Source organism: Cavia porcellus, unplaced genomic scaffold, assembly GCF_034190915.1.
Source record: "Cavia porcellus strain 051 isolate PalLab524CR breed Dunkin Hartley unplaced genomic scaffold, mCavPor4.1 scaffold_13, whole genome shotgun sequence".
NCBI classification, from domain to species: domain Eukaryota; kingdom Metazoa; phylum Chordata; class Mammalia; order Rodentia; family Caviidae; genus Cavia; species Cavia porcellus.
The window spans coordinates 54460617-54474904 of record NW_026947496.1 but is presented as its reverse complement, the minus strand read 5'-3'; the positions used below and the strand labels follow the sequence as shown (position 1 = coordinate 54474904).

Below are 14288 nucleotides of genomic sequence, written 5' to 3'. Positions count from 1 at the left end.
CTGCCTAAAGGGAAGGTTGGTTGCTATTAATAAGCAGATATTAAGCAGGGAAATGTAGTACTGTCTACCACAAGAACACCTGGTTGATATGAGATGAACATGATTTGAAATGTAAAGATCTTTACATCTGAGAAGAAGTTACATTAATTGTCCGTCTCTGGAGAACCCCAGGAGCCTCTCCACACCATCTGCTTGAGAATAAGTGCCTAGGTCCTGTCACCCCCGTCCTTGCCTTCATCATCTCCTTCTATCCCGTCTCCGTCCTTTTTCTTTCGTCTGCTTCTGTTCCCAATCAGAAAGTGGGGTGAGGGGTATTAACTGAAAAGTGTCTGTTTGTTTTTGTTTTTAAGATTATCTATTATTAAACTAAACACACACACACACACACACAAATAGTTAACCTAAATGTATCCAGAACTAGCTCGTCACTGAGTGTAACTTTAAATATTGGTCTCTGATACAGGGAAGAGGAGAGTAATGCAAAGGGTGGTGTGTGGAAGATGAAAGTCCCCAAGGACAGCACGGTAAGGTTTGTTCTGTTCCCGTTGACTGGCTGAGCTGGGGGTTGCTGTTGACTGTATGCCCTGAGCATTTTGTGCTTTTCAGAGAACCTGCCTGGAAATGTCTCACCAAACCTAGGGTGACAAATTTGCTGCTTTTTTTTTTTTTTTTTTTTTGTCTTTTTGAGACAGGGTCTCGCTATACAGTTCAGAATGGCCTTGGGCTCACTTTGTAGCCCAGGCTGGTCTCAAACTCGCAACGATCCTCCTGCCTCAGCCTCCCAAGTGCTGGGATTACAGGCATGAGCCACCACACCGGGCTGCTGACAAATTCGCTTCTAACCTTATTCTGCCTTACACTTGTCACCTTGAAAATGTAGTATCATGTTCTCTATAGAGATGGTGTGATGGTGTCATTGTATCATGTCATCTGTATGGGCTGAATGCCTGTATGGGGAGGGATCAAAGAATACAGTGTGTTTAAAATTTTTAACATTTTTTTACAGTAAATGACAGTCCCATAACCCCCCCTCAAACACAAACACACACACACCACACACTTTAAACACACTTATCTCTCATTCTCGTCTCTTTTTGAAGCAGTTCTGGAAGTGTCTTTGGGGAGTGTCTTTAGTTGCACTGTTTTGGCTGCCTCCGTGTCCTGAACTGATTCAGTACTTACTTCCTTTGGTCATTTTGACTTTGAGAAAGCCAGAAGTCTCACGGTGCCAGATCAATGGGAAAGATAGATGAGGACACACCATAGTGGTTTTATGAGCCTGCTTTTCCATTGGATGACATTCAGCAATAGCCTTCACCACACTTTTTTGTTTCATTTTGTAAAAACTCTCATGAAAGAGCACCTCCAGAACTGCTTTAGAAAGCGGCAAGAATGATAAATTAAGTATGTTCAAATGAGGAATATTTTCAGGGGAATTAATGGCAGTGTTTCTTTTACTGTAATGATTTTTAAAAATGTAAATGGTCACTTTATTTTTTGATCACTCTACGTGAACTTCACAGTAAAGTTGATAGTCTTTATGGCAGTCTTTTCCTCACCAGCCATAACTAACATACTGAAGTTGGTTTCCATGGAAGGAAGAAAGTCCTTCCTCTAAACAGCTCTTTTTTCTTTCACTGAAAGGCAGAAGCACTTCAGTGACTATGGGAAGGAAAATGGGAGGCCTCGGGGTCTCACCAATTCTTTGGGTTTCAGCAGAGGCTGCACCCATATTTTGCAGGCGTGGACTCTAATCCATCATACTCCCTGAAAATGAAGTTGTCAGGGGCTGGGTCTGAGGGTCCCATGGCTGAAATAAAGAATTTATCCACTCCTTCAAATTAAACACAGGTTCACTTATGGCCCTGAAGGGAAAAGAATTTTCAGAATGCATCAGTGAAAGAAGCAGGAGAAAGATTTATTAGAATACATACAGGATGCACTCAAGAGCAGAGTGCGGATGCTCAAAGAAATGAGACATGATATGGTTGGGATCTGGGGATCTTTTATGTTTTTCTGAGGTAGAACTCTATGGAAGTCAATAACCTATAGTCTAAGTTTTAGTCTTAGAGCCTAGGAGAGGATGGCCCACCCCTAGTGAGCTATTCCCAAGGGAAATGCCAAAGGGGTGGTCCCTTCATGGGTGAAAGAGGACCACTTGCAAGTAAAAGGGAATGGGCAGAGCTGTTTGCAACTTAAAGGCACTTGTCTAGGTTTGCTGTTTGGGATGAAAAAAATAAACAAACAAACCAGACTTGTATTTTGATGGCATAAGGTTTTTTTAAAACTACAATTTTTAAAAGTTTGATTTTTTTGCCTCTTTTTTTTACCTAACTTTATTTCTTCTAACCTACCTTAAAATTGCCTATCTTAAGCCCTGCCAGACCACTAAGCTTCACTGAAAATAGATGAAAGGGCAGATGCTACTCAGTCTCACATTTTTTGTGGGGCTTTTTTTTCCCCATGTAGGTAAGCTCAAAGATTGAAATGTCTCCACAAATCCATATGCTTGGGCTAGTGTCATTTCCCTGTAGGTGCATGTCTGAAGTTACGGCCAGATTTGTTTGCCAGAAGTATAACTATTACTCAAAATATGCAGCTCCAGCTGAGAGTGGTAGCACAGGCCTACAATCCTAGAGCTCTGGGAGGCTGAGGCAAGACGATTATGAGTTTGAACCCAGCCTGCACAACTTAGCAATTTAGCAACACCCTGTCGCTCAGTTCTAAGGCTGTAGGTACACCCCCCACCACCACCTCTCCCTCCAAGTATGGCTCCAAGATTTGACTAGTACTGTACTTGGCATACATAATAAAAAATGTCAGTGGAACAAGTAACACACCAGGCACAGAATATGAAACCCTTCTACCCTCCTAAAAAAGGAAAGAGTGGAGAATACATGTTAGAGAATGCAAGAATGCTTAAATTTCAATGAGAACGCCTTTTTGCCTGTTCATGTTATTTACTTGTGCTAGACTTTGAATTCTGGTGGAGGTGATATATGGGAGACAAATGTAACTCCCAACCTGCTAGATGTCAGATATGGTGAGTTCATGTTTCTCAAAACCAAAGAATGAGTTCTAAGGAACAATGGAAGTTAAGAGTAGGAAATATTTATTGAGAAAGAGATAGCTCCTGAGAAAGGGGACAAAACTGTGATCAGCCAAGAAGATGACAAGTTTAGCTACTTAGGGAATATTGATTCAGTGGGGAAGCAGGTTGTGTAGCAAGTACATGGGAAGGACAAGGACTTTTTTTAGGAAGAGATAAATCAGGTGTCTTGGTCACCCACCGATGTGACTAATGTTAATTTATTGTTTATCACTGGGAGGCATGTAGCCTGGTCCTTTCATCTTTATCTTGAGGTCTGGCCTCCAAAGGATGTGCCTCTGGTCACAGTTGTAATGTGTTTGCATCCTCTGTATTGACTCCCCTGAGGGCCTAGCCCAGTCTGCTTGCCTGTAATATTTTTACTTAGGTTAGCTGTTTATTACAGAAGCTATCATGATGTCAACATTTATTGAAAAGTGGCTGAAAGGTAGTTTGGTTCTGTCTTTCCTCTCTAGCTCCCTTGGCCACATTCCATCACAAATAAGTTTTCATGTCTGGGGGCCTGGGGATTTAGCTCAGGGGCCTAAGCGCCTGCCTTCTTGGAAGCAGGCAGTCGTGAGTTCGATCCCCGGTACCGACAAAAAAAGACCAAAAAAAAAAGTTTTCATGTCTGTGCAAATGCCCTAGTCCCAGGCAGTTTGACTGCTCTCCACTCCTAACAGAGGACAAGGCCAAAGCTGGGCAGATAGAAAATGAAAGTGATTTCTAGGTGGGAGGCTAATAGATGAAATGCAAGTATGGCGAGCAGGAACCAAACCAAACCGTTCTGAGGGTGAGCAGTCACCTTTCAGCTCCTTAGTTAACTGCCATTGCCTCAGTTAAAAGATCAGCACAGCTGCTGTAGGCTCATTAGAGCATAATAATAAACACTGTTATTATAGTTAATGTGTATTGAGCACATAAGCAGCTATTTATGGGCCCATCTTACATGTTGAGCACGTTTGTTGCAGTGACTGTGCTAAGTCCTTCGAATGTATTCGCTGGCAAATTTCATATACACAATGAACCTGTGAGGTCAGCCTGTTACTATTTTTTGTTTACTTAAGGAGACCAGTGCTCCAAGAGATTGGTATACTGCACAGGTCACAAACAGTAAGCAGCATCTCAGAACCCAAACAACTCTGAGAAACACCAGAGCAGGTGAACTGTGGCATGGAGGATAAGGGGGACCAAGAGCTTTCCAGGGGAAGAACTGGGAGCACTGTTAGTTCCAGTGACCTGTGAGTGGATTCTCACTGTTGTTTAGATGGCATTAGTAGTTGTCTCCAGAAGGAACTCAAACCCTGGTGTTTCTCCTTGGCAGAAGGCAGACCCAAGGAAGCGCTAATCATTACAGGGAAATTGTGTATAGTCAGACATAAACCCACTACCTAGTGTCAACAAACTGTCCCCAGTGAGTGGACCTTTGCAGTGCTAGACTTAAGTAAACAATAAATTTCTTTACGTGCCCCCACCCACTGGGATAACCTTTGAAATACCTTATCTGATGTAAGAAAAAAGAAGAGAAGGATTTTACTAAATAGCACTCAAATGTACTCAATTGGTACATTTTAAATTTAAAGAATCAGGGAAGTATAAATTGTTTGAATGAATTTTTCCCAGTACTTCTGAACTTCATCAGGGTTTCACTAGCAATCAGCTTTCATAAGACTTTAGATCCCTGTGTTTTGTCTGGGTGAAGTTATTTGAAAACCAGCATGGCGTATGCCCCTCTTAAAAATGTTTACATCCATGACGTGGAAATTTCTGAGTCCTCCTTAATGTAAGTGTGGAAGGTGCATGTGAAGTTGAGAAAGCTGTAACTTGTTTGGCTCCTGAAAATAATGGTCTAAAAAATGTGTTTTGTTTTTGTTTTGACTTTTACCCTTTCCCACATCAGTCCACAGTTTGGAAAGAGCTGTTGTTAGCAACTATCGGGGAGCAGTTCACAGACTGTGCCGCAGCAGGTAAAGAACCCTGGTTCGGGCTGTCTGTGCCTCCTGTCTGTTTGGCCCCTGCTTGTTTCTTGCAGAAGTCTGGTTTTGTGTGTTACACTTTCTGCATGCTTTGAAAATGTTCTTTTTGAGATTGTGAAGCTAGATTTCTTTTTTCTCAATGTGATTGAGCGTTTAGTGGAAGATAATGTGTGTATATTTACATATGTATACAGTCAGCTCTTATCTGTGGGTTCTGTACCCACAGATTCAACCCACCACAGATCGAAAATATTGGAAAAAACAGATTGTGTCTGGATTTAAACACATACATATGTTTTTTTTCCTTATTTCTTATTCCCAAAACAGTATGGTATGACAACTGCTTACATAGCATTTATGTTGTTCAACCAATCACAGATCAAAAACATATAGGATTTTATAGAACAATATGGTATAACAAATGTTTACATAGCATTTATGTTGCATTAGGTTTTATAAGTATGGAAAGTCTCTGACCTCTGAACATTTGAATGTCCCTTGCATTATGAACACTTGTAAGTTTGAACAAATCATGGGAATAGCTCACGTGTCTGCTGGACATTGTCAGAGTTGTGCTGCTGTGCGCTTCCTGTACAGTGTGACAGTGTGTAGTCAGAGCCCAGGATGTCCGGAAGTCAGAGGAAAAGCCTTGGTGATGTGGAGGGGATGGCTAGGAAGTGCAAAGCAATAACCATGGAAACAAAAGTGAAAATAATGGAGAGATTGGGCCAAGGCAAAGAGAAGGTAGATGTCACTTGTTCTTTTAACATGAATCATTCAAACAATGGCGCAAGTCTAAAGAACAAGATCATGGGGCATATGAATTTTTTTATGCTTTACAGCGTGTATTTGTGTCAGAGGTGTATGAGACTCAATTTGTCTTGCTTAAGAACTCAATCTTAAATCAGGGAGTTAACTAATCTAAAGATGATTTAAGGTATAATGGAGGTCCTGTGAAAATATTTCAGCATTTTTTAATAAGGAATTTGAGTATCCATGAATTTTGGTGTGGAGGAGATACTAGAATTAACTAGATATCAAAGGATGACTGCATATTATACAGAACCCTCCCCCTAAAAATGTATACATCAGGAAAAGAAAAACCTGTATTTTGTTTTATTTCTTGCAACTGGGAATCAAACTTACAACCTTGGGCTTACCAAGTAGGCGCTTGTGCTGCTGATCTAAATCTCCAGCCCTTTGTATAAGTATTTTAATACTAAATTTGCTGAGATATCATGAGATTAATACAAATTACCTTTGGCCTCTACAATTATAAGAGGTGCCAGGGATTTAGCTTAGAAGCACAAGCATCTGTCTGGCAAGCATGAGGCCATGAATTCGATCCCTAGTACAAAAAAAAAAAAATTACAAGAGATGTTCAAAGTAGTGGTCATTATCTTCGACATTTATTAGTATAGTGGACTCTATATATACATACATATTATACATCTATACGCATTTCGCTTCAGAGCTCAACATTATCCATAACCATCTGTCTAAAATGACAGAAAGCAAAGGAACCTTTACCCTCAGTTGGGCTCTTCACACTGTCATGGCAGATCTCTCAAAGTAGATTCCCTAATGTGCCTTCCGTGTCTAATGGAGCTGGAAGGAGGCACACACATGTCCCTCTGTCCTTCCCAGTCAGCCACCTTCCCCTGTGCAGTTCCTGGTCTTATTGAGAGGACTATTGTGTAGGCAGGGACCCCTTACTGGTACTTCCCATTGTCCCACAGTTGGGGAGTAAACAAGTCTTCAGGACTCTTTGCAGAAACCATCTTCAGGTACCTAGTGGACTTCTGCAAGCCCCTTTAAGCACGTTTCTGTGTCGCTTTGCTTCGTTTTCGGTGCTGGGAAGAGAACACAGGCCTCAAGTGTACTGGGCTGAGCCCCTCTGCCAGCCTGTTTGTGAGCATTTTTTGTTTTGCTTTCTGTTTATCATGGAACCATTCTAAGAGAAGTTAACTGCTATTTAAAAGTTTGTTTTCTTCATGGGTACCTCCTTCTGAATGCTCCTGAGGTAACGTTTGGAATAACCTTTTTTTTTTTTTTCCTATTCAGCTTTCGCTTAGTTTTTTTTCCCCCAGTATACTTTTACTTGTTAATTTGTGCTGGTCAGTTGGATCTGTTGGCTCTTGATCTCTTAGCTGGGACTATCTTAGCCCCTCCTTCCCAGTCCTGTGACAAGTTCACACTTGCCCTAGCATTTCAGGCCTTCCACATTTCTTTTGCTTGAATAAGCAAAAAAGTGGTTTAATTCCTTAAACCACTTTTTATTCACTTATAACAACAAATCTTAGGTTAAAATAAAATTGTCTTAATGGGGCCAAGGATTTAGCTCAGCAGCTCAAGCACTTGCCTGGTAAGTGCAAGGTCAATGAGTTTGATCCGTGGTACTAAAAATTAATTAATTAATTAATTTAAAAAACTAAACAAAATTGTCTTAAACATGTAGAGTCCTGGCCCCAAGGTCCCACTGCCATCAGGGCTGTGCAACACCATCTCATCCCCCAAACACCCCCCACCACCCCCCCATCCCGCCATGAGCCTACCACCATGGGTCGAGAAGAGAAGAAGCCACACCCCAAGCGCCCACTACCATCAGAGTAGTATCGGTGAGCTGCCATCCCTCACCTCTCTGCCATCCTAGGAGCCTGGGATTGGAGGAACCCAGGTGCCTAGCGCAGTCCCCTGCAGCCAATACAGGAAATAGCCAGGACTCCGCAACCAGCTGATTTGGAAACACGGGAAAATGTCAAGATGAAGTAGCAAGGTGCAATCTCAAACCTCCAGCCCACACAGAACAAGTTCAGGAGACACAGACATAAAATAAATTAGAAGGCACATACCTGAAATGTGTGAAATTTCAGAAGTAAAATTCCTGAAGTAAAGAAACAACTTAGGGCTTGTATCGTTTGATTAATTTTGCATGCTTGTATCTGGTGGTCTGAGCATCTATTTAGAGAATAACAATGTGCATTATAGTGACTACTGTTGATTTCCCGCTGTCGTTTTTGAAATCCAATATTGTTTTCTTTTGTTTTAATTTTCTTTAAAATAAAAAACGTAGAGCCTTTCTGTTTCAATAGGGAGTTATTAACAACTTTATAATATGCAGCCAAAAATGTATCCTTTATATAACTATAAACACATAAATCCCTAGGAGAGAAAGTTTTCTGTATGAATTGCTCGTGTCTCCAGAACTAGAGGAAATAGTCTAAGTAGTAATAAATCACCAATATTGAGTAAAGAAGACAATTGCTCTATTAACTGTTAACTGTTGGCTAGTAACTCTCCCATTAACTTACGCTGCCACTTGAAGCAAGCCAACCAGTATTTCTGGACCTTATTTCTGTCATCTGTAAACAATGACTCTTCCTGTCTTACCTGCCTGTTTTATGCTGCCTCTCCCCAAAAGTCATCCATGTTTGCTGGTTGATTCCACTTGTGAATATTACATATTTTCTTTGTGTAAGAGTTGGGATTTTTTTTACCTTGACACTGTGCAAGCACCATGCTCTTAGCAGAGCCTCATTACCAAAAACCAAGGCATAGGGGGAAAAATGACAGTTCAGTGTGTTCAGGATCCATCAGTTACCTCACCTACTGACTCAAAGTCTCCCTCTTTGGCTGGGGTTCAGGGAACAGGGTCTCACTATATGGTCCAGGCTGGCCTTGAACTCACTATGTACCCAAGCTGATCTCAAATTCACAGGGGTCCTCCTGCCCCAGCCTCCTAAGTGCTGGGATTGCTGGCATGTTCCCAACTCCCCACACCTGGCAAGCCTCCCTCTTTATGTGATGGTTTTATGTTTACATAAAATTTTTCAAAAAACTTTTTTTCATTGAGCAAACATTTTTAAATGTAAATTTAAAAATAAGAAACCTATACTTGAAGCATTTTTTCTTGATAACATAAATTTTTGAAGTTGGCCATGATCAGACACAGTGTGGGTTTTGTGGGGATCTTTTTGTTTTTACTGTGACACAGGTACAGGAAAGTACACATGAGATGGATAGGGATTTATTAACACTTGACAAAGTGCTGTATATTTCCATGGCCCCCAGAATCTGCCCTCGCCTTCCTTTCCTCCCAAGGAGGCCACCAATCCAACTTCTAGTACCATAGTCTAATATTGCTTCTTTTGGGACATTTATATAACTAGAGTCATTTAGTGTGGAGTCACACACATTTAGCCAGGATCAAATTCATTTAAAAAGGAAGGGGAAAAGAGAGAATGGAAGGAAGAAAGGATGATGATTTGAGTAAATTGGTGGTGATGAATATTTAAGTGAATTAACTGAGCTCTTATTTAAGTCACACTCAAGCATCAAAATATTTTAACCTCCAGAAAATTACTGGAAATACCAATGGTATGAATATTTAGATTTACAGATGCTAGCAAATTAGGCAAAACATACTACCTAAAGCAAAATGTAATTTTGGTAATTCTTATTTTTCCCTTATTACTTACCAGTGCCAAGGGTGCAAGTGCAGAAAGCTGACCCTATTTCGTTAATGGTTCGTGAACGTGAAAGCACAGGAGTCAGAAGTCTGCACTCCTGATCATTAGTATAAACAAAGTTACTACAAGGGCACAGACAACAGTACAACAGCCCTGACTGCCAGCCACATCCTCGGGTTTCCACAAGGCAGCCTCAAATGTAGAATTTCATTTAAAAGACAAAGCCTACAGGAATCAGGATAGATACAGAGATAATAGATGCTTTAAGGAGCCTTACTGAAAAGACAGAAACTCTTACCATGGTGCTGGGAGGTGGTCCTCGGTTCTCTCGCCAATGGTTTAATACAACCAGAAGAGGATTGCTAGAGGGAAGCACCACAGAACAGGAGAAACAAATAGGAAAAGAGCAGGGTACCAAAAGCAGATGTGCACCTGGGAATGCACAGCCTGAATCCAGTGAGAGTGGGGGAAGTGGCACTAGTCCCCCAAGGTCTTCAGAAACTTGGCAGAAGGCAGGAGAAACTCTTCTGTTCTTCACGAAGACTGTCAGGCATCGAGGAAAGTTCATTTAAGTTCACTTGGCCTTTAGAGGGCAGGGAATTATGCAACCCATTTTAGAAAAGGTCTCATCAAAACAGTAAGAAATAGAAAGCTTTGGTAACATGTTTAAAAGGGTAAAATTACTTATCTGGAAAATGCCTTTGGCTAGAACACTTTGTTTATCTAAATCCCTGGATAGATGTGATGTGATTGCTGCAGCTTTTGTGCTCAGATTTGCTTTTTTCCAGTGATTCCCCAGAGAATTATTTATTATGGGTTTTCACACCATCTTCTTTTTTTCCATTTTATTCACAACCTCCAGATAAAATAAATAGGTGCTTAAAAATAATTAGACCTGACCTTGTGGCTCATATTTTTTTCTTTTTCCCATCTTTCCCTCAGATGACGAAGTGATAGGAGTCAGCGTCAGTGTCCGGGACCGTGAGGACGTCATCCAAGTCTGGAATGTAAATGCCTCATTAGTGGGCGAAGCCACTGTGTTAGAAAAGATCTATGAACTTCTGCCCCACATATCTTTTAAAGCTGTGTTTTATAAACGTAAGTGCTTCATTTCCAGTTATTACTTCCTAGCTTATCCTATCATACTTTAAAAACAGAAACTGTGTTGCAAATGAGGTAACGACACAATTGTCTAAAATTCTGCAATTCAGAAAATAATGAAATAAAACACATTTAAGTGTTTTTTTAAAGTTAAGTCTCAGAAATTGAAGCGAGATTTTATTCTTGCCTAATCTTGTGTATCAGAAAAGAAAATTCACATTGTATTTGGTATTTCAAAAATTTGAACCTGAACTTAAATTTGTATTTCTCAGAAAAAAAATAGATTACATTCTGTTGGAAACAACAATAACAAAAAATGTCATTATGTGAGCTGGCAGGTAGATATTCAATCATCCCTTCATAAACAGAAGTTTATAATGTATAACATCTGTATTTGTGAAGAACTCATTCAGAGCACAGGCATGATTGAATGTTCTACTGAAATGCTAATACTTCCTCATTACTGATGCCTGTGACACAGAATCTAAAGAGAATTCATGCATTGTGGTGAAATGTTAACAGTATGAATAGGTGTGTGGACCCATTGTTTCCGTCATGATTCATGTTCATTGCTTTTGTGTGCTCTTTTGAAAAAAATCATCTTTTTTTTCATAATGAAAACATCTTAGCACTGTTAAATCAATGTTTGGTGGATCATGCTTCAGGTTATACTTTTAACTGAATTTCGGCAAGGGATTGACTGCCCTACAGATGTAATAAATTTCCTGTATCCCAAACTGCACCTGAAGTCAGTAATCCATTTTTTAAAAGTATGGTATTTCATCAAATTGAAGTTGTCCTTGATGATAAGATGCCCCATTATTTTAGTAATACTAAGAAAGAAAAAGAAAATAAACATTAGTTATCAAAGGTCTTTAAATACACAAGGGAGGTAGCGCAGGCAGGCAACATCTTAGAATTGCTAAAATGAGTTACATTAATGCCTCACTTTTCTCAACTGCTTGCCAACATAGGACTTAAAAAATCAAATTTTGTTTCACAATTGCCATAGTATACTAGCAGATATGAAAACGCAGGCGTCCCTGTAGGGCCTCACACAATCTCTAGCCAGTGATTCAGATTTTACACACGGAGACTGATCTGGCCTGCAGTCATCAGGAGACACTGATCCTCTGAATTTTAAGCGAAAGTTTAAATAAAAAGGTGGAGAGACAGCACTGCATATGTTGGTTATGGAATGTGCAGTGTGGAAATTGAAATTTGTTGATCCAGTTTTATTTTTTAGGGATATATTAATTGTATTCCCCTCAGATATTAATTACAAAAGGAAATGTGATTCATCGACATTTCTAAGTGGGTTTTTCCTTGCCCCTTTGGAGGCAGTCCCGCACTTGACTCCAGGAGGAGAAATGCAGTTGGATTCATTAAGTCAGGCACTCTGGACTTCTGTCCACTGCAACAGTGTGAACTTAAACACATGTCACAGTGGCTTGTCCTTTCTCATTCTAATATTGAGGAAGTTGGTCTTAGATGATCTCCAAAGTTCCTTCCACTTCAGGATTCTATGAATAAATTTCCGTCATGCACACTGGTTAGCAGCAGTTTAACATGATATAAGTGTTGTGTTGAATAATTAGGCCACACAGTGGTTAGGCAACTTTTTTTAGGGCCATTTATATGTCAGGTAGAACGGACCAACGGTAGAATAATGATTCAGCACTTAGTTATTGTGGTAGCTGTGGGGAAGAAAGGCGAGAAAAAAAACCAAATAGGAAGAAAGTTTCAACTTGGCCAGTTGAATCAAGCTGAATAGACACCCTAAAGGTATATGCCATTTTCAGATTTGTGAGTAATGACAACAGGTCTCAGCAGAAATCATATTTTAATGGCACAAATTAACATTTAAAAACTCAAAGATTATTGAAGTAAAATTTTGAATTGGGAAAAACAAGCCATTTTCCTTATTTTACATAAAGCAGGCAGTCTATATATAACTCAGCAGGGTTATATACCATGTGCTGCAGAGTAATTTTAGAGAAGTGTGGTTTGGTCAGAAATTTATTTCACAGCATGATTTAGAAATGGCCAACTCGTGCTTTTATTTTGTCTTGTTAATGGCATCCTGGTGTAAGTATTCACAAGTTTGTAGAAGCTAGGCGACTGTAGACTTTCCATGTAGAAATAATCCTGGCATATTCAGTCGTGGCATCCAGTAGCTGGATAGAATTGGGCCATTATAAGTTATGTGGTTTCAATACACACTAAATATTTGAGTGAGAAAGTCAGAATACACACACACATATACACACACACGCACACACGCACATACCAGTTCCATTAAGTTCTTCAGAGCAGCTGAATTACAAAGGTCTTTCCCTATGTTTTGTTTAGAGGAGTTAAAAAATGAAGAACCTCAAGCCAAATCTTTCCCCTGCTCCATTCTCTCCTTCCTTCCTCACCTATTTTTGCATGGGTACAATAAAGTACAGTTTTTAATATTTAAATAGTGGAAAACTTTTAAGAGAAGAACTATATGTTGTAAAACAAGATAACACTTTGAATGTCAAATTTCAGTGCTCATAAATAATTTTTTCTTCTGATGCTAGGATTGGAACCCAGCACCTTGTCACAATAGGCAGGTGTTCTACCACTGAGCTATGTTCCTAACTCAGTAAAGTTATACTGGCGTATAGAAATGCCTATTTGTATTTCTGTTTTCTATGTCTACTTTAGTACTACAATAGGTGCTACTCTCAGACAAAGTCTGCTGCCTCCTGGCTTAGCAGACATTCTCCATTCTTTTCCTACAGCACTTCCCTGAGCTGGCAAATTGCCCCCTGGTACTCAGACAAGGTGGTTTTGAGTAGTCTGTACCACTCCTTAGCCTGCAAACCTTGCAGTATTTCAGTAATGGTTGCCCCAAACTATGCCTCACACCCAAAAGTAATAAAAATGCATGGATAGCTCATGTCTCTGGATTTATAATTTGTAGAACAACACAGGTATCATTCTGTGGCTCCTCTTCCTGACCCTGAAGTGTAATGTATTTTACTTCAGCACAAGGTTGCTTTTTTAAAAATTTTGAACCTTCTCCAGCTTTTTTTTTTTTTTTTTTCCAATTCTGAGACAATATCTTACCAAATTCCCCGGGCTGGACTCTTAACTTTCCATCTTCCTGCATTAGCCTCACAGAGTGCTGACACAATAGGTATATGTCACCACACCCATTTTCCCAATCAATGTTTTTTCATTTGTTTGTTTGTTTTTCGTTCTTAATGTCAGCCCTAAAACATTGTTCTTAAAAACAGAAAGACAAAAACAAAGTGAAATACTTGTAATTTTAATTGTTAGAAATGTGTGATTAGATTAGGTCAGATTTAGGCCACCCTAAGGAATTTGACCAACTCAAACTGGGAGTTATGAGGCACATCTTTCCTGATGTTTATCCAAATGAAGAGCTCTGGTGAAATATACTGCAAGGTGATCTCAAAAAACACTCAGCAATAGTGTGAACAATTTAGTCCATATGGAAAACCGAGAGGGAGGAAGGGCTTCCAAGGTGACATGGGCCCATCCATCAGTGACTTCCTAGAGCAACATCCACTGCCAGTGACATGGGGACAAAGCATGTAGGCTCTTAACTCTCCTCAGGCTTTATCAGACCTTGCTTCATAGTGATGGTTCACCAAGTCC

The 14288-nt window shown here is 39.9% G+C and overlaps 1 protein-coding gene across 1 annotated transcript in view; it reads left to right on the top strand.

The window, feature by feature from the left end:
* The window catches only part of Eif4e3 (eukaryotic translation initiation factor 4E family member 3), a 40033-nt gene that overhangs the window by 23060 nt on the left and 2685 nt on the right, over nucleotides 1–14288 (top strand). The window contains exons 4-6 of the mRNA XM_003473445.5: nucleotides 464–524; nucleotides 4989–5055; nucleotides 10476–10631. Of these exons, the coding sequence (XP_003473493.1) occupies nucleotides 464–524; nucleotides 4989–5055; nucleotides 10476–10631 (284 nt within the window). The remainder of the gene's footprint in view (nucleotides 1–463; nucleotides 525–4988; nucleotides 5056–10475; nucleotides 10632–14288) is intronic.